A 25,084-nucleotide genomic window follows, 5' to 3' on the forward strand; every position below is an offset into this window, starting at 1 on the left:
CCTGTTTTCTGTTTGGTAGCTTAGATGTACACATTTTAAATTTAAATACACCAATCCCTATGAAAAAACAGCTAAATACATGTCAGCTTCCATAGAGAACATCTTTCTGATGCTGACTGTGCTCAGTACAAGGTAAAACTTCAGAAAATCTGTTTCCAATATACTTGAAGGCATTTACTTATCAGCAGCACAGATGGCACTTGAAATGCTGAATAATAATTGTTACGAGCCAAGGTAAACGATGGCACAAATGTAAAAGCGGACACAGGAATTATAGTCTGTGTGGATTGCACTACTTGTATAGACAAGTGATAAAATTTGCATGTGCAAACTGTGCTTTACTACTGAAATGATCAGCTAATGCACTTATTTGCCTGCGCGGGTATTGGGAGCAGAGGGTAGGACAGCTGGTTGCAGAGGTGAGGGATGAGGTGTCCAGGACATACTATAAACTCCAATTCCTGCTGGCCCTGCTTGGAAGTGACAAGTAAAGGGATATGCTTTGTAGCCATGGATGCACTTTAAGGCACTAAAATTTAACTATTTTTCGGTTGCCTCAAGCCTTAGCTGTACAGACTGCAAAATCTTTGTCTTCCTCACAACAGTTTCTTCAGCTTTCATAAGCCTTTTGCAGGTTCTGGTGGCGTGTTGCAATCTGGGGACAGCATGTCTTTGGTGGGAAAAAACACCCAGCCCAAAACAGTGTTGGCTTCAGCATCAGGTTAAATGACACCCTGACCACCCCCCTGCTTTTTTCTTTTTTTCTTTTTTTGGTTAATATATATGTGCATGCTTCCATAAAATATCTGCATCTGATTTCTCATAAAGCCATGCCTAAAATGTGGAAATACTGCAAGTGTGGCAAGTGCTGTGGTGTAGCTGTTGAGGAGACTCACTGCAGCAGGTAGTGGAGGCTACGTGGTAATCAGTGCTTGGCAGAGGTGCTGTGGGAGGTCTGCCCACCCACTTAGTCTCTCTGAGTTCCTTCTCGAGCTCCTGTTGGAGATTTGGGCTGGTACTGAGGCACCCCAGGGACCAAATGCCTCTGTGGTCCTTGCTGCACACACATAAGTTCTGCAGGCAGCCTTTGTCCTGGGTAGCAGGAGGGGGCAAAAAGTGGAGGGGATGATACGGAAGCATGAGGAAGTTGTAAACAAGCAGGGAAGCAGTAAGCATGTTGGGAAGCAGTAAGGATGTTGGGAAGCATGATGGATGGTGGTTATCAGTTCACTAGCAGCTTAACTCCTGCCAGTTGTTTTGTAGGCATCATGGTAAAGGAGAGTTTAAAATGATAATGTTGTGCTGCCACTTGTCACAGACTGGATCTCTGCCGATGATGTGCTCTGCATCAACCCAGAGAGCCATTCCAGAGAGCCTTTGCTGGAACCTTAACTGTGCAAAACCCCACAATGTTAATGACAAGCAATCTTTTTCCTTTTTTCTTTTTTCTTTTCTCTTCTCTTCTTTTCTTTTCTTTTCTTTTCTTTTCTTTTCTTTTCTTTTCTTTTCTTTTCTTTTCTTTTCTTTTCTTTTCTTTTCTTTTCTTTTCTTTTCTTTTCTTTTCTTTTCTTTTCTTTTCTTTTCTTTTCTTTTCTTTTCTTTTCTTTTTTCTTTTCTTTTCTTTTTTCTTTTCTATTTTCTTTTTTCTTTTCGCTTCTCCTCTCCTCTCCTCTCCTCTCCTCTCCTCTCCTCTCCTCTCCTCTCCTCTCCTCTCCTCTCCTCTCCTCTCCTCTCCTCTCCTCTCCTCTCCTCTCCTCTCCTCTCCTCTCCTCTCCTCTCCTCTCCTCTCCTCTCCTCTCCTCTCCTCTCCTCTCCTCTCCTCTCCTCTCCTCTCCTCTCCTCTCCTCTCCTCTCCTCTCCTCTCCTCTCCTCTCCTCTCCTCTTCTCTTTTCTCTTCTCTTCTCTTTCCTTTTCTTCTCTTTCCTCTTTTTTCTCTTTTCCTTTTTTTTTTTTTCTTTTTTTTTTCCCATAAGTGGGAAAATGGTCTTATTTCTTGCCACCTTTTTAGGATTAAAGTAAAAATAGCTCTTGCTGCAAGGACAGCATCATTCAAAGACTGTAGCTGACCATTGCACTCAGCAGCACCACGTTAGCTCTCTCTACACATCTCTGTTTCTTCTAAGTTTGGCCAGTCGACCTCAAAAGCCGTGAAAGCCTCCTTCTCCTGTTTCAACTCTTTCCCAGCTGTTCACTGCTTTACTGCTGCCATCTGGTATGGGACCTTTTTCATTGTGGATTCCTCATCTCCTGATCAGCGCTAGCAGCCAAAATTCTTATCTGCACTTGGAGATTTTATTCCTCTGTCTGTCCTCCCTCCTCTTCTGAGATGAAGAGGGGTGGTACCTGGTAATGCTCTCTGCCATAGGTTTCTGTTGCTTGACCTGCACCTAGATCCTTGGCTAGTGGCATGGCTGTGGTGATATAACAGAACTTGACTGTAATATGAAGGCATTTGGAAAGTCTTGAAAATGTTTCTTTTAAAGAGTTTGTTTGTGAAGATTTTGGGTTTTGTCTTACGGTTGGATTAGGGGTGAAGTTTGCTTTCTTTACTTTTTAAATAAGACATCTCTGATATGCTTTTGTCTCCATTTCTCATACCTCTGCATATTCCCATCGACAGAGAAGAAAACGGACATGTGAATTAGTGGATTTCATGCTGTTTGCAAGACATTTATGCTCCTAGTTTCAGTCCAGTTTGGAATATGTGATAATAAAGCAAACGGACATTCTGTGGCAGAATATCTTTTTTTGTTGGATTTACATGTGATAATAAAAAAATCAGTGTCCATAGAGTAGATGAAATAACATTTTAGTACTCCATTGGCTACATTCTTTTCAGGGGTCGATACAGAGTGGCATTTGCTCTGTGATGCAGAAAATAATCTGTTAAAGAAAAAAAGATACGTACATCTGTAACTACACTTAAAAAAAGCCTTTAGACTGGCGAAGAGCAATAGTATGTGACATTGAGACTGGAGAAGAGTTAATAAAATGTTGAGAAAGTTTTAAATTAGAAGTAAAATAAGGGAAAAGCAGTGAGCTTCCTTTATAATAAAAAACCCCAATGGTAATGGAATAGTTCGTGCATTTTGTTGCTTTATTTGGGTTCAGAGTTCTCTTCAGAATTTTGGTTTTGCACCAAAATTTGACAGTTTTGAGAGTGTATTAATGCCTTGTGTTGGTGTAATTGGTCTGCATTTTAAGTTTATTAGTGGACTGACTAATGTACTCTTGAAAGGCTTTATTTGGAAAAAAGTCAATATATGAAGCCAGTAGAGCTCTTGAGAGTGTGCCACATACACATTCTCACATAGAAAATCATGTTATCAATTTTCATTTGACTTTTAATCAATTACAGTGACAAAGAGATGATTTGAAGTCAATTTTCTGTTGGTGCTAAATTAGTGTTTGATCACAGATGTTTACTCTGGTGACTTCTTTCTTTTGCAAAAAGCCTTGTAGAACTAGGTTGCAGAGACTGATGCTTCTCATTTTCACGTGATTAGCAGGTTTTTCTCTGTTTTGCTGTTTTTAGCAACATGAGGGATGTGCTTCTGCTGGGATATGACTATGTGGGAACCTCTTAAGATAAACATGGAATTTAGTAATGAAGCCTGGCGTCACCTTAGCATTGCCGTTCTTTGAATGGAGATGTTCCTTATCAGTGATCCAGCACTAAATCAGTTCTCAGAATAAGAGATTCCTCCATCCCATCTGTTCAGATTTGTAAAATGCTAACAATAGCTTTTGACCAAAAGAACATTTTGATTCCTACTTATTTTTAAGGAACAAAAGAGCATTTTGCTGCTTACTTATGTTTAAGGAACAGAATCCAAAAGAAGAAAAAGCTATAAAAATAAATGTGAAAAATAAGATATGAGGTTTCTTTGCAAGAGAGTCAAGAATCAACCCTGAAAGCATTTTTTTTATTATTATTATGCCCCTTCTTTATTTATCAGCTGTTTAAAATAGATGGGCCAAGACTTTTCATTCTCTATTCATAGGAGAGTGATGCCTGAGACCACATAGTGGAAAACTACTCTGTCTTCTTTTGGATTCCCTGGATGGGATGCAGAATGTTGTTTTGATGCTTAAAAAAATCACATAAACCCAAGCTTAAGACCAGATTTTGAAGTAGTCTCTGCCCTCAAATGCAGCCAGATTTCCTAACAGCGCAATTCTTATTTAAATTCTAGTATGGGTTGCCAGATAGCAGGTGCTAAATGCTGGGGTTTTTTATTTGTTTGAAATCTGTATGTCATACTAAGAGATGCAGGACACTGAACATTGCTGAATCCAGCCATAGAAAAATACTGCATAAAATGCAAACCATAACACACACAACCCAAACCCATCATATAAATCAGCCTAAATCATCAAAGCTATAGATCAAACAAATGCCTCAAAATTCAATTCTCTCTCTCCTGTCATTCTCCCCAAATGCTTTGCATAATACCCTGAAGATCAGCAAACAGATTTTGCCTGGTACGCAGTAAAGTGAGGAATGCATTTTATTGAGGACCATGGAATAAAAGGACCCACCAGAAAGAAGCCTTGGCTACACTAAGCTGAGGTTGTAAATACTGGTGCCACTGCAAAGGAAATATACAGTGTTTCTTTCAGTTGGATTTTCGTCATTTATTGTTCATTGTACTTAATGCTCACTGATTTAACACAACCTCTTGCACTGATAATCCCTGAATCATGACTGTATAGGTTGAAAACCACAGGTTATATTTGGAGTCTGCAGCTGCCTGAAAATTGATAGATAGTTCTGATAAGTAAATTTGTAATGCCTCATAGAAAAACTTCATGAAAATATCGAAGGGTTAAGTCCCCTGAATTGTCAACCCCACAGAAAGTATTTCGGCTATTAGTACGTTAGTCAGTCCACTAATCCAACCAGTTCTTTGGGATTTGCCTTCCCTTTCCCTCTCATCACGAAAAAAGTACTAAAGAAAATAGTAAACTAGGAAACAAAGTGGGAAAAGGGACAGTTAACTGATCATTTCTTGATGCAAAGATAAAAGAATGCTACCCAACTGATAGTGACTTGATTTTTATTAAGACAACATCCTCCTTTTAAAAATATTTACCAGAACTTTTCCATCAGTAATGCTGGGATTTGATACCAGACAAAGGCTGTGGTTTTCTGCTGAGCAGCTCACATGCCAAGGCAGCAAAACATCTGGTCGGTATATCCGACCCCACACGCTGCACTAGCTTCTTGGAAAGGAGATGGAGAACTGTGGGGAGTTAACAAAAAGTGTCAGGACTCCTCTGACTTGCTGTGTCCAAGAAGTGGGCAAACTCCACGCTGATGGTAGGGGGAAGGTTAATCCCCACTAAACCGAGTGCTCCCTGAGCTGCACTGGAGGAGTGTGACCCCAGGAGCATCGCGGTGGAAGTGGTTAGTCTCGGTGGTGAAGGCTGTTGGTTTCAGTGGTGACAACCTTGCAGCCCACGGCACCGCACACCAGGACCTGGGGGAACCGGCTCTGTCTAACTTAAATCCCCTAATTTATTTTTTTTAAAATGTATTAAAGAAATTAATTTTGATCTCTGTGTGCTACATGATGAAAAGATGAAGGAAGGATTTAGCAGGGAGTCTATGGGGGCTGTAGCCCCCTCCTTTCAGTAAGGGCAGGTTTGGTGCTTGTGCTGGTGTGCCATGATGTGCCCCTGGCACTGGCTGTCTCACGTGGGCTGGGGCTTCGTCCAGCATGAAGCATTTTGTGCAAGTAAACTACGTTAATGCCCTTACAAGAATAAATGTTGTGTCTCTTAATGACAGTGCCACACCTGCAGCTACAGCCCAGCCGTTTGTACCCTGACCAGTGCATAGACCTTCTTTGAAATTTCCCCCATGACCTCTACATTAGCATATGCCAATTATCTCATTGCGTATGATCGGACTTTTTTCAGTCATTCATAAAAAGCCATCTCAGTGAATGATGATAGCAAAGTCCAGTATTTAAAAGACAATGTCTTGAGACTGCAGTTGGGAAAACATTGCCTTGGCCATGCCTGTGCCTTGGTTGCTAAGGATAAAAACTGGGGAACTAATCAGATCTTTGTGCAATGCTGGTTTTATTTTACAAGCCTCCCTTTCAATGCAAGCCCAACACGCTATACTTACCTCTTCTATTATACTGTTTTCTTACAGCATTTTACTGAGTTTTCGCATTTAATGGGATAATCTTCCTCCATGACATGAATACCTCTCTTGATTTTTAATCTCACTTTCTATTAAAGGAAACAAGAATTATTTGTGTCTCGGGAGGATAATCAGAACCTGGATTGCTGGGGTTTGGGGGCTTTTTGGAAATACCATATGTGGCAACTCTATCTCCAATAACTGTTCAGTAGGAGACAACTCCTGTAGTACTAAATTGCATTGCGCTTGTGGGCTGAGATTTTTCTGCAGGAGTGCATAAAATCTGCTTGCCTTATCTTACTTTCTTTCTTCTACCTTACTACAGGAGGGAGTGCTCCCAGTGATGTCCAGAAGGGCTCTTTTCCACCATCCTTTCTTCTGTTTTCCATTTGTCAGTTTCAGACTAGAACACGAAGAATGAATTACGCAGCTGGGGTGAATCTGCTCTATTGGGAAGGGCCTGGTTAAGTCTAGAGATAATGAAGGGTTTTGTCAAACTTTGAAAAAAAATGTCATTATGCATGAACCTATAAATCTGTAAGTATCAAGTGAGCTTTATATATAATATCACTTAGCAGGAGAAGAAAGGACATTTAAATACTGTCAGAAATTAATGATGAGGGATGCCTGGAAAGCTTCATGACAGAAAGGTATCACATTCTTTGCTGCTTTACCTTTGTATTGGAATAAATATTCAAACTAAATTTAGCTGGTGTGATTTAGAGGCAGTGTGGCTTCAGCATTTTCATCAGGTTTAACCCTTGCCAGTTGGCCTTGTTGCTGGGATTGTTAGTGAGATGATGAGCCACTCGCTCCGTGCAGGAAGCCAACCAGGGACAAAGGGACAGAAGGATAATGCATGGAAAGGGGCTGGTCCCAGGTGTGACCGGGGTGGCCCAGAGCTCCTCCATAGTGCAGCTCTGGATGTTTGTGTTTCGTCTATGGCCTGAGTGAATTCTCACCTGCCTTTCCCGTGGGCGGTGGTGGACCCTTCCTGGCAATCAGATTTGTAGCGAGGCTTCTGTCTGCCTGCCTTTCTTAGCAGTCTGGCACTTAAGAAGGGGATATTTAACTTGAAAAATGGTATATTTTATGGAAGTTCCAACCAGCATAATGTTTATTAAAACAGCCATAAAGTTCCCTGCGTACCACATGAAATTCAGCTTGATAATGATAGCGCTGCTATTGTGATTATGTAAGCACACAGCAGCTGATTTAACAAAGAAATAAATTCAGATAACACATTCCCGACCTGCGGCTGTGCAAGAAATGCAGGTCTTGAAAGCTAGGACTGGAGTTGGTACGGGGACTGGGGACCAGCGACCAGCTGCACAAACTTTCAGCTTGAGGTTCCTCACTTGAGTTCAAGCTGAAACAATTACCATGATCTGATGGCTTTGTGGCCATTTGGATAAAACGAAGTAACGGTCTTAAGGCTGCTCCCTCCTGTGCCTGCAGCGCCAGCAGGGCAGCCTGCAGGGGAAGCCTCCTAAAGGAAGGGTAGTGTGGAAGGGGGATGGCGCTCAGCTTCCCCCCTTGCAGCAGGGATGTTGTTCCCAGCCACCTGAAGAGACTTCTGATCAGTGCTGCGTAGGTTCCCTGGGTGCATCTGGGGTGTGACACCTAGGGCTGCCATTCCCACGGGGAGCCAGAAAGCTGTGAGCCTGTGTGGGAAGGGTTGACAAGGCACTGGGGATGATTACCGGTGAATTTTCAAAACACTGGGTGGTACAGCTAGTGATTGAGATTGGAGATATTAAATGCTTTAAAAATGACCATGTCACATTTTTTAGTGCCATTTTATTGTGTTTTCATTAGAAAAATAAAAGGTCAGTATACTGGCAGGACATTACATTACCAGTCCTGAGCTCTTCAGGGCTCCATCTCTAGCTATTTATTGCTTTCAGTTTTATCTCCTGCTGAAATTCGTGTGAGAGAGAGCAAATAGACACATCCTGGGTAAAAGTTAGATGTAGCACATGCCACAGTGAATGGATGCCTTTAATTTTGGAGATTACATCAATCACATGAATGTTATTTGGACTAGCATGTGTGTTTGGAGCAAGCAGGCCATGAATATTTAAAAGAACAGACCACAGATGGCGAGCCTTCAGGAGGCTGACAGTCTAACAGGTATTTGCACGTATTACAACATTTCCGTAGAAAGACTGCAACTGAAGCAGTAGCCACTCCTGTAAGTCAAATTAGATGCGTTAGATTAGTTGTGCGCAAATATTATGCGGCCCTTGGTTCTTTGCTCTGGTTTATTAAAGCTCTGCTCTGTTAATCCTCACTCCTATTCCGCTTGTAAACCTACTGTCTTCCCACCCTCCCAGGAGAAGGTCTGCCCAGGTGCAGACACGGGGCGTACACACAGGGCTGAGGGGTGAGCGCAGAGCAGAACCTGCCTGCTTTGCCGTGCGGGGCTGGTCGCATCCCTTGAGGACCAGCCAACCTCCAGCTCTACTGCCACCATTTTTCTGAGGGACATGCAAGTTGTACTGCGGTTGGCACAATCATCGGAAAGGAGTCTTACTGTGTCTTGGCACAAAAATCAGTGAAGCGTGTTTCTATACAGCCGTGAGCAGAGGTTTGGCGCATCTCAAGGCACCGTGAAATAGCTGCGAGCTTGCAGCTGGAGGGCGCATGCCAGGGCTGTGCTATGAAGCTCAGACCTGGTTGCCAACCTCCGAGGTTGACCTTCGACGTTTAGACATAGCCTAAATAGTTAAGTCTAGCCAAATCTTTGCTTGGACCGACAGCAAGAGCTGTGTGTGTCACCTTAAGCATCCTAATCCCAAGACTTTCTTCCTTTTTTTTTTAAGCATTTTGTGACTATTTAGTTTTGCTCTCCTTTGTTTTTGCTGAACCACTGCTTCAACTGCTACTTCATCCTGTACCATCTGCACTGTATTTTTCTTAGCTGCTTTGCCTGTAACTATGCACAGGAGAAAATATCCATCTGTTAAAGGCTGAGGCATTAGACACAGGGAGAGACAGTTTTAAATAGGTATTACAGGCACATCAAACTAAGTTAAACAGAGAAGATTAGACAAAAAATGTCCCAGGAAAATCTGGGTGGCATTTTATTGTCATCAAAACATGAGAAATGATCAGAAGAGGGGTGGAAGGAAAAGGCTGTTTAATCTGAGAATCTCCAATTCTAGTTAGATTTCTGTTGTACTCCCAAAATATGATCATCTAACCATGACATGAAGATGATGATGTGCAATCGACTGTATCAACAGTTTCGCAGATGTTTATTTCAAGTTTAATGTTAATGAAATGCAGCGATGTGTCTTGTACATTCTCTTTTACATTCTGTTTTGTTTTTTGTGGTTTTTTTCCCTCTCCTCAAGTCCCGGTTTTCACATTTGGTCTTTCTAATGGTGGAATTAATTTATTTCGTTTAGTACCTGAAAAACAAGTCTTCAGAAAGTGATTTCACAAGTGACCACAGTAGGGAGTCCTGTGTTTTAGGGGGGACCAGGACAGAACAAGTGGAGAGGTTAAAAATGAGTGAGCCTGTAGGACAAAAGATCTCTGTTGGGGTCTATTGGAAAATCTTAGGCTGCAGCTTAAGGTTTAAACTCCCTTGTCACCAGGACTGATTTATCATTATTAAAAGTACTAAGTAACATGTCAATGCCTTTGTAGCTGTGAGAGATAATTGCAGGCTCCATACTTTAAGGAAACAAACTGAAGAAAAAGACTATTTACATACACTAGGAACATGCACGGATTAGCTTCAGCAGGCCTGTTTATACTGTCAGCCTGTATTATATTGGAGATTAGATAAATGTACATAAATGTTAGGCATAACAAATATTTGGCAGTGTTTCTCTGTCCTTGCATTATGCTCCATGTAGCCCATTACAGTACTTGCCTGGGAAGGTGGGGGACACAGAGGTGTTTAACTCCTTCAGGTCCCTTGGGGTAAGAGACCACCCAAGCAAAGTGGTTTCTTAATTAAGACATTAAGCCACAACTTTTTGTCTATTATTTCCATCTAAATAGTCAGGTTGGAAACTGCTGCAGCTTAAAAACCATGGATCGGGAAAAGCATTATCAGGATATTATTCTGTTATAGCTGTTGTTTTATTTGTAGTTATCAGTTTGCATTGCCAAGTTAAGACCCTTCGGTTACTTGTCTTTTTGCAAGTAACTGATCTATTTACACTGAGAACTAGGAACAATAAAACCTTAAAGATCTTAGTGGTCAGCTCTAACTATTTAAATATTTAGCATTATATTTTGTAATTTCCTTCTCTGTGTTTTTAATTGTATTGATTTTTCTTCTTTTTTAATGACAACAGAAGGAAAAAAAGTAGAAATACAGAGTATGTTTGTCTCGGTGGCTGAGTATGAGAGCTGGGCAGCCTGGAGAGCAGGGTCAGATTCTTCTGTCTGTCCCTGGGAGTCGGGTGTCTCCCGCCCAGAAGGAATATCCTCAGGGCCCTGGTGCAGTAAGGCATAGGTAAGCTAGAACACGGCTAGGAGGCTAGGGCATCCATCCTCTTTTTTTTTTTTTTCTCAGGGTTTCTCCTGTGTAAGGTGGTGATGATTGCTTATCGTGAGATACACAGTTTAAAATTTGGCATGTGTCTGGTTTTGCATCCATAGATTTCAAAACAACAAAAGCTGATGTATAATTCACTTATGCAAAGCAGTGCACAGAAAGCTAGACTTTGCTATTTAAAAAATGGCCTGTATTTTTGGCTTTCCAGTTGTAGACATCTGTTGCTTTTTCGGAGGCCCAAACGTGTCCCAGCTGCTATTGTTTCAACATTCAACACTTATAATAATAAATACTATTTTATCAGCCCAATACTTCATCTGGCATCTGGTGCAACAAACGAATCCCAGGCTCTTAGAGCCAGTGCCATTAAACCCCTGTGTCCTGTGGGGAATTCTTTGGAGTCTGGGAGCACCAGCTTCATAGGTGCTGTGTTTGGACAGACTTGTTTGAGTATCTGCAAATCAAAATGAATGAGTAAACAAATGCCTGAATTTTAGGCCTTGATAGTTTTCAGGCATCCTTGGTATGAAGACCTGTGAAATACTTCTACTGGATGTATTAACATCTGTATAGAAAGCTTGAGACCACAACTAGTAGTCTCACTTTGGTAGTAATCTTGCTTAAACCCCTTAGAAATGGAGCTTGAGAGGGATCTGTGGACCACAGACTGGAATGCAGTGTTTCAAGCACTCTGGCTAATTACAGAGCTGGCAACTGCTGAATCTCTAGAAATATTTCTAATTGGAAAACTTCAGATTGTCTAAATAAACAATGAATACATCTGAGCTTCACAAGGGTTTTCTTACGGGAGCTGTGGGGCTATGCTTGTTGCCGTAGACTATGAAAAGCTCAGTGGCTTTTTATTCGTTTACCTGGAAAGAGAGTTGATTTGAAAGTGGAGTGAAACCCTGTCCTTGATCCTGCATTCTGGACATGGCTGTCATCTGGCTGGTTGGTCTCCCTTGCTAGACCATGTGTTACGTATCCCTCATCCATCCAGTTCCTCCCTCTGCTTCCCTTTTCATTTGTCTCCTTTCCTGACTCCCACTGTACCCAATGACTGTACAATGAGAAGAAAGCGGTATGATGTTCCATGATATAAATCGGCGCTTTTAATGTAATTTCCCTGTTGAGGCTTCTGTTGTTTGTTCGCTTGCACCGTGTCTGTATTGAGCATGTTCTTTCACTAGAGATTGTCCAAACAGATATTTTTTTCCTGGCTATTTATTAGAGATTTGTTGGACATTTTTTATATTTATTTTAAAGTGCAAGTCACGGAGCATACAGAGCTTTAACTGGAATTACCTCGTCAATAGTTGATTCTGAACCTTCAGAAATGGGATATTTTGTCTTGTCGTGTTAGCAGCTTGTCGCTGTAGATAGGGAGGATGACCCATGCATGATCATACAAAAGAGATAGTGGAAGGATCTTCTGAAGATGATATCAATGTCCCTGATGTTATTTTCATAGGGATTCCAAAATGGACAGTGTGATGTATTTCTCTGAATACAATTACACTTACACTATCCCAATACGAGGCGGAGAAACACATGCCCAAGCATATGTGTGCTCACCTACTGCTTCAGAGGGAGTATACGGATAAGGCAACTGGTGACAGTGAAAAATTCAGTTACTGAGGCACAAAAGATCTGAAGGTAAATTCTGTTAGTGCTTGGAGCAGACTTTTGGGAATCATGACATGACAGACTATTTTCACTGCTTCATAAACCCAGCAGAAGGACAGAGCTTGAAATGTGAGTGTCTGACATGTTTTTGTAGTATAGAGGGATATGCTGAACCTGGTAAATGGGATTTGGGAGGACAGAGAGTGCAGAATATTAAAATATAAGGTAAATAACACCTTCTACAGGTGTTTCCATTTGTACTGAACCTGTAAAATCCAGAAGCTCCCGCTGACTGTAAAATTAATTATAGGCAAAGTCAGTGCTAAATGGCCTCAAGAAAAAAGGCACAAAAATCTTATAAAAAGTCAGGATCAATAGGATGCTTCTTGCAGTACAGTATTGAGCCTTCTTTCCCCTTCCCCCAAAATAACATTGTCAGTTATACAGCAAAGCTTTTACTTACTTCTGCTAATGGAAAACGGTGATAACGATCTTTGAATAATAGGGGTTTAGAAATAGCAGCTCCTGGGTCCTTACACCACCAGCTTTACCAGTCAATACTGTAGTTTTCGAGAGGTGGCAGTCCTGGAGGCTGAGAAGGAATTGGTGCCACCCAATGTATCTCGAAGGCTTTTTTTTTTTTTTATCTCAGATGAATTATTAAATGCAAATTCAGCAATGCAAGGGAGGAAAAAACAGATTATTTTCCTTTTGAGTTTGCTGATTAGTCAGTTGCTTAGTTCATGGAGGATGCCACTTGTGTCAGGTTTCTGTATACTTTCATAGAACTGGAGCACGATACTTACTGTATCTCAAGTGAATGATTTTTCAATTAGCCTGCAGTTCCTTGGCTGTATTCCCTTTGCAGTCCTACGTGGGTGATGTAGAGCAAAGGTTTAAGAGGTTTTGGACAATTTATGATGTTTGGAGAGGCTATTTGTCAAGAAACAATATCTCCAACAACTTTTATGTTCAATTTTAGTCCTGGGTCTTTTGTTTATTTTTATGGCACTATTTTCTGAGGTGTTAAAGCTAACTTCAAGGTATTGTTTAAAATGGAGGGGAGGGGGGGAGAGGAAAAAAAGACGGTGTTAAAAGATCAAGATATCAGGGGGCACACGACCGTTTCTATGATGGAGCTGCAGATGGGAGGGCACTGCGAATTGGTTTACTCTGCCAGCCAAACTAGGGGGAAAAGGAAAGATCAGAAGCATTTGAAAATGAGATCATACGGCATGTGAACTATACAGACATCTCGCCCATGTTTTTTTTATGAGAAGTCTTACTGACATTTGAAAAGTAGGGACCTGTTCACTACTCTTAAAGTTGACTGACATTTAAGGGCAGCATAAGGCATGATTTCCTTCCCCTCTTTTTAAATTGAAGTTTTCATAAATCAGGGTGAGGGAGAAGCCTGGTTACATCTTGCAAAGCATTAAGATCTGTGTAGAAATATGAAAAAAGTAACCCGTGACATTTTAAACACTTTGCTGAGTCTTGTTTTGTTCTACATCTATAGAGGCATCGATACAGAGCTGTACTGCGATGGCGAGGGAGAGAACCTGAATATGGTTTAATTTCAGATACTTACCATGGCAGCTCAAACACAGTTGCACAATATTGTCAAAATCAGAACTTTGGGGTAGTCTATAAGTATTGCTGAAGAAGCTGCTACTCTGTAAGGCCAGGGCAGCATGTTTTATCATTGTCCGAAATACAAGCCCACAGCCAGGCTTGCAGCCAGGGAGAGGCTGAAGTACAGCTGTACTTGCTGTCATGGGTAAACAGTACCAGCAGCAGCCAAGGGTGCTGGGTGGGTACCACGGAGATCCAGAGAGCAGGTGCCTGCCTTCCATCACCGAGCCAGTACTAGCACTTAGAAAACATTCACCTTCCTGTGTTTTTCTTCACTAACGTCTTTCATTGCTTGGAGTGGCTCAGGCCCTTCCCCTGGAAGGACAGCAGCAAGGGGCGGTTTATAAAGCTAGCCCCGTTTCCTAGTGTCTTTGCTGAGGCTGAGCATCAGTCGCGAAAAGCTTTAGTGGCTCCAACAGACTCAATGTAAAGTCTGTGTTTACCCCTCGGTTGCATTTCTTCCTTCCAGCAAAGTCTGAGCTGCAGTTTCAGGGCACTCTTAATTAAAGAAACCAAACCTGCTTCCTTGTGAGGTTTTAAAGCCATTCTCTTAAGTACTTTCTTTCTTTGACCCCCAAGCTAACTTAAACTAGTCATGTAAGAACAAAGGCCTTGATCTGAACATCCTGGGTAATGAAAGGCAAGGTCCTGTGGAGTTGCTCAGGCTGGAAACTGGCACAACGTTCTGTGGCAGTTGGAAATAGGTTTCTGGGCGAGCAGCATCGCTCTGTAGCTGGTCCTGCTTTCATGGGTGATGAGGGCCAGATGTTGCAGTCAGGCACTGAAGCTGGTTTAGGACAATTGTTTTATAAAGGTTAATAAAGAGCATCAATGGGGGACATTTAATATGTAGGTGGGCTCCTGCTAAAACTGTCTAAAGAGGAGTGCTGTAAGTTACATAAAAATTCCCGTATCTGAGTAGCATGGAAGAGTGACTAATGAACTGCATTGCTTTTATAGCTAAACAGACTCAGGATAAGACCAGTTCTAACACATCCCCACTACACAAATATCATGGGAAGAATTTCTATCACTTTTTGTATTTCATTTGCAGTATCATATATTCCAGGCATGTATGTGTGAATACTGGCTTCTTGTGTGCTGCGGAACAAAAGCAAAGCAGTTCAGTTTAATATTAATTGTACGTATTTATCTCTTTCTAAGCTGGAAATCTTTCTACCTTTATGTTTAAAATGCACCTGTTAACAACTTTGTAAGCCTTTTTTCACCAACACAAATGGTTTGTGTATTTCTGTTGGTATTACCTTTTAAAAATAAACACCAGAAGTACAGGGCAAGATTCTGTGCTGCTCCAGCATTAACCAGCACAGAGTGGGAGGACCATTGGGGAAGGTATTTATGACACTCTGCTTCTCAAGTGATTACTGCTCAGGACACCAAATAAATGAAAGTAGCTTCAGGGTTTCTCTGGTGTAAGGACAGCTGGCTGTGGTTTGCAAAATCCACCTTCCCCTCCCTCACCCCCATGATTTCCTTCTCCTTACTGCTCTCAGGTTTCGTTCATCTTTCCATCATGTAGAAGCTTCCTCCTTTCTTTTGAAGCAGCTGAGGTTCACTTAGAGAGAAACACGTTAGCCTGATATTGACTGTCCACTATACCTTTCATGTGCTTATTGATGGACATATTGTAAATATCCTCTTGTAAATAACTCCATGGAGGATGCTCACAGCAGCACCCACAGTGAGCAGGAGTAAGTCCTGGCACAGCAGGACTGAGCTGTGGCAGTCTGGCCAGCTCCTGCATCTCCCAGCATGATAATGAATCCAGAGGATCAGGTGGCTCTGCGGTAGGTGACTTTCATCTCCATGCCATTTTTCAAGCATAGCATACGAGTTGGGGTTCCAGTCTGGAATTGTTTTCCAGGTTTCTAGTGAGTATTTAATGATGTTTGCCCATGTGGGACAGTATTGGTAAGAGTCTTGAGAGCAAGACACTTCCAGAGCCTTAGGGTGTGTGTTCAGAATGTAGCAAGCAGAGAAAAATGTTCTGGACCTCACATCTTTTTAGTGAGTGCTTTAAACCTTAAGCCCTTGACCTTGTCTTCTAGTGGAAGTTCTGTGAGCCTTCAGTTCCTCAAGGCAATCCTTTTTCCCCCTTTTCTTGTGCCCAGGTTGTAGGACTCTAAAATAACTGCTTTGCTTGTAGAAGGTTGCTTAGAAAAAGAATATTTTGTCCTGTGGAAATACAGCAACAGTGACAAGCAAATCTTTTAAGGCTTTTGCTAGACAAAAAGGACAGTGGGTAATCCAGTAATTGTTTGAAAGAGAATTATTCTGGAACTAACTCCAGTTGCAGAAGAAAGCATCCAGCTTCCTCCATCCACTTTGAGTTGTGAAAATGTAAAATGAAGGGAGGATTGAGGCCAGGGTGGCCATTCTTGCTGCCTGAGCATCACTCTCAGGTTTGCCACAGGCCCACAGGGCTGCCATGGTGCTGCAGAAGCTGGAGAAGAAAGGCTGTTGTGGTGGAGAGGTGAATCCCACCTCTGATATTCATCTGTCTCTTCCCCTGAGGTAGTTATTAAAACAGTTGTTTTCTTGCTTTAACGTAAGCACAGCTCTCACCTTCAGCTTAGAGAAGGTAGCTTCACCGGGCTTGGAAGGGAAGTCCTGGAGCAGTCCATGGATGGAAGGTGGTGCCTGCAGAGCCATGTTTAGGTCTTCAGTTGGGAAGAGCTGCACTTTGCAGTGGGCTCTCCTGGTCTCAGAGGGCCCTTGGTTTGGGAGGTCCAGAGACGGGAATGAGGCACTGGGGTAAAAAGCAAGTGGATCAGCAAAACTTCCAATGAAAATTCTGCCATGCTTACTTCCACTCTCCTTTTCTTGACTAAAGTTTGGGCTTATTTCTTCCATGCCATTACGCTGGTGGTACTGAGTTACGATGAGAAAAGACTTGGTCCATCACCAAGCACCAATTTTCAAATAATTAATACTTGGCACCAGAGTAGCACTTAACAACCATGACTGGAAGATGACTAACAAAAAAGTCCAGGCATGGCATCATCTAATTATTGTTTCTTTTCTACGTGCCAAGGACTTAATAGTTCGTTACTTCTTCTAGGGAAGGGGAAGTGATTACAAGTTTCTTATGGGAAGCAGAGGTGCCCACTGGGCTACCATTAGCAGTGCCATGGGTACGAAGGGCAAATTAAGCTTGGTGATCCTGCCAGGCTTACATTCACCAAGGCCAGGCTCAGGATTTATAAATATTACTCTCTGGTGACAGACATAAGTGGCCCTCTTAACAACAAGCCTCTCTGTATTTTCTGCCCTTCTGTCCTTGTCCTTCACATCAGTTCTGTCTCTTAATATTTTTGCCAGGACATCCTGGTAGCTCCAGAGCTCACTGAGTCCATTTCTTCCTTAATTTGTCTCCTTCTTGGTGTTCAACTCTTCCTTATTGCTCTTTCACCAGAAAGAAAAAGACTGCACACCAAGTGGGCTATCTCAGTCTCTCACTGCTCTAAATTTAATCCAGGTTTTTAATATAAATGAGCTATCTGGTCAGCTGGGGAAAACTGAGTGTGTGTGGCAGCATGGCTCATTCACTGGCATTCTTGCCCCTAGGCCAGAAGGTTGTACTTTCATTAGTCACATACCAGGATGTGGCTTATCCCCAGTGCTGCAACTGGGTGTCGTGCTACTTGAGCAGCTGCACTCTGTATGAAATGCTGCATTGAAGCACCTTGTCCTGGTGGCTGGTGGCCAGGTACAAGTGGAAAGATCCCAAAGATTTTTTTTTTTTTTTTTTTCCCCAGATGAAGAAGGTATAATCCTATTGTCCTGGTAGTATTTCCTCTTTAACCAGAGCAAGTACAAATGTCAGCGTCTGTGTGTAAGAGTCATGGGTGTGCACATAGTGGCTTCTCTGTTAAGGCAAACGGTCACTACCCTGACAGTTCAGTAAAAGGTATTTAGGGTGCCACATAGCTAAGAGGCAAATTATATAACCAAGCTGTATTCTTAAATATAAGAAATAGTAAGAAAGCACAGAAACAAAAAGCCAAGTACTGGGTTTCATGCTGGATAGCTCATTAACTTAAAAACAGAGTACGAATGTAAATTATAACCCTTGTTATTACTCATAACTACAGTTCAGACGATAACTTGGCAGTTTGCCTACAACTCTTATAAACCAGTAACCTCCGGAATAAATTATACATCATACATAATACATAATTGTCCTTAAAAAGGCAATAATTGTTCTAAAAGGTACAGTTTGCAGCATGTTTCACATGAAATGTATGCCACAAAGCCAGCCCAGTTGCTCGAGCTCCAGGTGTGCTTAGAGTTTCAAGTTGTTGCCCCAAACCTGCGGTGTCCCAGGGACTATTTCACAAAAGCAATGATGTGCTGTCTTCTTGCGTTCTCCTGTGGCAGGGATCTCTGTGCTTTCTTCAACTTGGGCTATGGCAGATGCCCACACCTTCCTCTAATTTCTTCTGGATAAATCCTTATGTATGCAACGTGTCATCCTGGAAGGGCTGATATCCTAGGGTAATCGCTGGATTTAAAACAGAGTCTCGTTTCTGTGCAGTCAAGCTAAATCCTTTGTTCTTGCAGGACAGGCCACTTGTACTCAGTTGTGCTCTGAAGGGGACATCAGGACAAAGCCAACAGCAGAAATACACACCATGAGAAACATCCTCTCCCTACTCTCAACACTTCTTCATGTACACAAGATTCTGTGTACTCATGTACACAAGATTCTGTGTACACAAAGGCTCTTTCTTCTCTTGCTGTGATATTCAGGTGAAGAAGTAATACACCAAGGATACTGTACTAGGAGTAGTTTTGGTGTTTGTCTTGGTAATGGCCTACTTATCTATTCAGAGCTGCTCATTATTTTTATGGAGAATTGTATTATCTTAGTGCCAGTCAAATGTTTGTAATATTGCACATTTAGCAAAACACTCATGTATAGCATTTTGTGCCCCCTACACCCTACCCCAAATCTGTTTTGCAAAACATGCTTCACCATGTTTTTTCCTTCAGATTTTTTTGGTTTGAAGTTTTAGAATGTTAATGTTGGGTTGCCAGCACAAGGCTTTCTTTCTATGATCAAACTTCCAATTAATTCTCTTTGCTTGCAGGTACTTTTGTAAGATAGACAGCAAGGAGGTTATGTGTACTTTGTCTTTTTTTTTTCCCCTTGTGTTTATTTGTCTGCACAAGACACATTGCAGGAAACCTTTCACACGGGAGTTGCCATGTCACTGTAATAATTGATACCAGAAAGTTATGTGAAGGTCTTATTGTGCTAAATAAACTAGCTTTTTCTCAGAATCAAAAGATAAATGGTGGGACCTAAAAAAGAAAAGCCTTTAAAAATGACCTATGGTATAAGATATATAAACTACAGGAAAAGTACCCTCATATTTTTATCATGGAAAGAAAGGTCGCTATTTTTCTACCACAGTAACAGAATAATAATATGTTCAGTTAGCAAAAACTTGTACAAGTGAATGTTAAGATGCTAATAGATGTTGCAAGCCAGAACTTGAACAGAGAATTCTGCTTTCCTAATGTGGGTTTGCTGCCCTTCAGATGATTAGATTCTGTCAATCAAAGACTGTTTTCACATATAAAGCTATTATAGTCTGATCTTCCTCATTTCTGAAGGGCAACCAAACTTGAATGCTCTTGGTGATAAAATACTGGTTGCTTTATGCCCTGATTTTATAGATGGGTGTTAAAACAAATTTAGTCTTAAACTTTCTGTGGAAATAATTTAAAATGCAATTTGCTATGCATGTATTCATCTCTGCTCTTGTTCTTCAGATTTTTCCACTGATATATTGATCATAGTGGATAAAAAAGGTTATCTCACACCATTTTCCACCGTGGCCCATCTCGCCATCTGGTCTTCCAGCTGAGCTTACTCTAAGCTATCTAAATGAAGAGTCTGCAAGAAAACACATCTTTGCTCCTGAGCTAGCAGCCTAAATATAGTGTAGGTAAGAGTGGTCTTGGAACTGCGTTACTCTGGCAGTGTAGGGCTTGTGGGCTGCTTGTGCCTGTAATGTCCTGCTAGCCTAGGTCTCAAAGTGATGTGAAAGTCCAAACTCTGATGGTCGACACTACCTGCCCCATTCTGGCTCTGAGGTGACTAAGTCAGCTAGCTTTGCATTCATGGAAATTTCCTCACGGTAAGGGGAGACAGAGTGGGAGGGAACCTCAGGGACCAAATGCCATGGCAGCCAGCCCCACAGACAGTCCAGCTCCCCACAGCTGCCTGGGTGAGGGCTTTCACCAGGGATCGCTGTGATGCAGCCACTGGGGGTGGCAGCAGAGGTGTAGTCCATGGAGAAAGCTGAAGAACTGCAATCAAAACACATGCAACCCCCAACCCTGAGATGGAATAATTTTAAGCAAACATTAGGTAAAATCTCAGTGTTTTCTGGTACAACACTGTTGTGGTTTTTTTCTGTGTGAAACACTGGATGATAATAAGGTTCTTTTTTATTATTATTTTTTAATGTTATTTATTTAGAGAATTTTTTTATAAGGCACAAGCACAGAGACGCAAGTCTGGTTGAAGTATCTATTCAAGCTCTGCATTTCCTGCCTTTTTTAGCACTTGATTTCAACATCTGTGTTAGAACAACACGAACGGTATTTCTGGGAGTTGCATGTGGTTTTGACAGATAATTACATCAGGCATTGCTCTTGCTCCCTCAGCCCCAAAACTCTTGTTGGCTTTGGTGGTGCAATGCTAAATGTTTCGTCTTTTTGGGTTAGGCCATATTTCAGAGTGGAAATAAGAGTTACCTGATGAAGTTATTGTAAGGTTTACATCCATAGTGATACAAATGTGATGGACTACTGCAGTCTAGTCACTTAAAACTTGCTCTTTCTAAACACAACTGTCAAACTTGCCTGCTAAAATATCGCTGAAAAGGTTGCAGACACGGCTAGATGAAGTCCATTTCTTCTTCAAAGTAATAATCATGGCTTTTAGCTATGGTACTTGGTCTAAACAGCCTGCTTTTGTCACCAGTGGATGTCTGGGACCATGTGCTGGGTTGTTGACTGGGAGACTAGATTGGTCTTCTGACAGGATGGATGCAGGGCAGCCTTGTAGCCTACTCTTTACCTTACGTGAGTGCTAGAGAAATGGGCAAGACTTTCCTCCTGTATGCATCCTCCTCCTGCCCAGCCTAAGCCAACGTTGGATGGCTGGTGTGCACCTTGCAGAGGTATCTCACCCCTCCCAGTCCTGTGCTGGCTGGTTTGCCTTGCTGTCTCATTTATCTCAGCCCCCATATCCCCCCTGTGACACGTGGCTCCAGACAACTTTTTTATTTGGCCCACAAAGTTTTATCCTCTGTCTTTGCTCCTTCCTTCATGTCTCTTTTGCAAAGAACGGAGAATATCAGGGCTTCTTAATGTACAGTGTGGTGGGATGCTTAACTGCCTGCTCTGACGCAGTTCCCTTCCCAGAGGGACATCAGCAAGTGCCAGTTATCATGTCCTTTTCAGCCGGAGGGTGTCAAATAATAACTAGCTTTCACCCGTGCTGCACGGTGTCTCCCAAACAGGTGGGAGAAGTAATTAGAAACAACTTGGCTTTTCCTTGCTTCAGCTGTGTGATTTTGAGCTCACTCTGTGTTGTGGCAGAGCCGGGCTTTACCAATGGTATCGCTCCCGTCAGGTTGTGATAGAGTTATGGTATCTCCTTCCCTTGTGTGGAGTGCCCCATGTTTGTGCACGCTCATTAAAGGCTGATACCCAGCCGGAGTAGTTTACATTTCTTTAACAGCTTTTATGGTGGTGTCGCATGGAGTTAGGTCTGTCTGAAGACAGCCAGAGTTTAGAGCAGTTAAAGCTTTTGAAGGAGATTACCATAATTACAAGTGATCAACATTCAGTGCTTTCTCCCCTCCACCCTCTCTCCCTCCTCAGCCATTCCCCAGCACAGCTTACCGCAGGGCAGGCTGCAGGGAGGCAGCTCGGAGAAAGTGGCTTGAAAGTGGCTTTACGGTGACAGTCACGTATGGACACCGGGATCAAAGGGTGCAGTAGCTGCCTGCCTGCAAGACCATCATGTTTCAGTTGTTGCAGTATTTCCACCAAAGGCAGCTGAGTCAGTGCTGTGCTTAGCAGTGCTGTTATTGATACTCCTTACCTTCATCTGTTTGTTTGAATTTTAATCGTGACCTCATCATTTACGTAATTGTGGTTCTTGTTTTGTTGAAGTGACAGTGCCATAGGATTGCTCAAGAATGCACCTACAGAAATCTTGCTTAGAAATATTCCCTCAATTACATCCCTTCCAGCACTTGCTGATGTTTTGAGGTAGTAGCCAAAAGTTGTGATAGAGAAAAAAGGGTTAAAAGCAAGAAATACAAGTACATCCTGGATAGATGAATCCATTTTTCTACTAATTAATAGCATACTTCTAACAATGGAAAGCTATTAAAACATGAAGATATGTTTTGTGAATCACATTTATCAACCACTATACATGCTGAAGTTCCATTATTTATTCTGTATTTTTAACGTAGCATATGGATTTTTTTCATTCAAATGTAGAAAGTAGCAACAGAAAACACTTTTTGCCTCCATTTAAGTATATGTTCATGCAAAAACGAAAATGTAATAAGAACAGTAAATTTTTATGTCAACAGTAACCTTTATATGGTGTTCTTTAGATAAAACTGTGAATATTGGAAAAGAAAAAAGAAAGATAAGTGGTTCCTGTATTCATCTTAGTCCGAAATCTATTTTACCCACTGCTGCTTGCTGGCATTGTTTGATGATATGACACAGTAACGGAATATCAGATTATCAGAAAAGGAGATTCCCAATTTAATAGTTACTTGCAGAAATCAAAGTATTTTTTTTCCTTTATCTTAACATCTCAGAAATAAGTGCTGTTAAATTTCAGATCGTGTAGTCTTCCTGATTTATCATCATATCATGGATGCACTTGGCTGTCTAACATCAGGGAATCCAATAAGTCCCATCACATAAGAAGAAAAGACAAAATCCTATTGGATAATGGTTTGCGTTCTCCCCTACAGTGATTTATTTCTGTCACAAGACTTAATTTTATCACGAGGCAGATGCTCCATCTATATCAATGCAATACATTCCTTCATTCATTTGTTTCACACCAAAATTGTACCTGATCTATTTCCCGATGCATTTTGGCTTATTTAGTACATGGAGTGATTAGATGGTGTTTAATCACATGTGTAATTTCCAGTTTTCATAATTCTCAAGCATAATAAAGCGAGGCCCATGTGAAGAAGCATAATATTAAATTAAATTGCAGAGAGTAGCAGTTAGAGATGCAGCTGGTGTTAATGTTTTGATCTCCAGTGTGTCACAGCAGAGCACGTCAAGTGGAATAAGCTGAGCTTGCTCAGGTGATCAGGTGATCAGGCCAAGGAGACCGTGCCAAACTTTGCCTTGCATTAATTTTGCCCAGGCTATAATGAAAGAAATATTCATCGCACCTTCTCCTTTGAAATCTGCAGCTCCTCCAAAGTGCAGAAAGCCTATCCAGCATGTTTTAATGAGAAATGCGTGTCCTATCAACACTTCCCCCCACCCCTCCGTCTGCCGCTTAATACAGATTATACTCTCCTGAATAATCATCTTTATTCAGTGGGGCAGCTGAGGTCCACAGGTTGGGATACTCTGCCAAGTGTCATTACACCGTGGGAGTGGGCTGCAGCTGCTTAGCCGCCCTTATCCGCGCTGCTGCCGGCTGGGAGAGCCGCGCTGCCTCCCTGGGACACCAGCAGTCCCGGGGAAAGGCTGTCAGACTGCTGAACTTCTCAATCAGCAGAGGAGAGATGTGACTCCTGTCTTGACATTCTGCCTGGAGGACCATCTATTGTCAGCTGCCATTGACAAGTGACAGCAGAGCTGTGACTTTCAGGAAGTTTATTTCCTTCTCCCTCCTCCTTGGCTTCCCTTCTCTTTTTCTAAATAAGCCTTGACCAGCCACCCCTTCCTTCAGTATGGAACGTGGACGAGCGAAGGTAGGAGCAAGGGAAAGTTTCCCAAATTTACAGTTTAGTGGTAGCGCTGCAAGGAAATGAATAGATGGGGAAAGAGACCGAGTTAATGACAATTCTCTAAACAGCTGTTGTACTATTCAGCTTCACTACTTCAGTTAATTAATCAGCACCTTGCTGGCAACTCTAGGGGAGATTCTCGTTAGATACTGGTAGCAAACAGACAATGCTTTCATATCAAATATGTTCAACAACATCTAATACAGCGATAACTTCCACAAAAGAGGGCAGGGAATACGGAGGCTTGTAAAGGCACTCACGAAGCAGCATTTAATATCCTGGTACACATGGATATGCTACATACGCTGCTCGCTGTGTTATTGCTCTCTGGCTTAAAACACTGTGGACTAACAAGTGCAAACTTTCATGTGTGTGCTAAGAGGTACTTCTTTAAGATAATATTCATATATATATATATATAAGTACTGTGTATGAGTGCACACCATATATTGCTGCCTTTGTGAATGATTTCAGAGACCGTCCGTTCTAAAGGAAACTACTCTGTATTTTGCTGCAGGATGAAAAATGGGCAGACTTAAATCCTTCATGCAAATATATCTTGTTGAAAGTCAAAATGTGATTAAGATCAAAAAAACTCTGTTGGGAGAATGCTGAGTCTACACGTTAGGTTGGAAAATGGCTGTTGTCTCAGAGATTTCCCTCTTTCCTCTTCAGCTTAAAAAGGTGATACTTTGCATCCTACCTACGGAGTCGATAACAGCATTCATATTTTATGAGGAATAATGCACAGAAACCTTAAACCAATGAAATTACATCTCTACATTTGTAGTGTATTTTATATTTTAGTACAGTCCTAAAATTGCCATTAATGAACGTTAGCTTCAAGTTCAAGACAAAACTGGCTTTAAAAAAAATGTTACAGCCCTGTTATGACAAAAATTTCCTTCTGCCGTGCTGATTTACTGGTAAATTGCGATTCAATGCGCTGTAGTTCCTTTTCTGAGACCTCTTCTCTTGCTTTATTCACTTTTCTGATTTAACCCTCTTATAGGGTAGGCAGTAAATTGCAATGAAAATGACAGCGCTTAAGAGACCGAAATGTATTTGCTGTCAAATGTTCCATACATGCTCAGT

At 41.7% G+C, this 25,084-nt stretch overlaps 1 protein-coding gene across 2 annotated transcripts in view; it reads left to right on the plus strand.

The window, feature by feature from the left end:
- Positions 1–25,084, plus strand: part of PPARGC1A (PPARG coactivator 1 alpha) — a 373,925-nt gene that overhangs the window by 222,007 nt on the left and 126,834 nt on the right. Inside the window, exon 1 of one of the 2 annotated variants that reach the window (XM_080371488.1) lies at positions 1,812–23,953. The exons of the other annotated variant lie outside the window; for it this stretch is intronic. Within the exon in view, the coding sequence (XP_080227614.1) occupies positions 23,933–23,953 (21 nt within the window). The 5' untranslated portion in view covers positions 1,812–23,932. Of the gene's footprint in view, positions 1–1,811; positions 23,954–25,084 lie in introns of those variants that run through there. 2 annotated transcript variants of the gene reach the window in all.

Source organism: Falco punctatus (assembly GCF_963210335.1).
Source record: "Falco punctatus genome assembly, chromosome: 1".
Taxonomy (NCBI): domain Eukaryota; kingdom Metazoa; phylum Chordata; class Aves; order Falconiformes; family Falconidae; genus Falco; species Falco punctatus.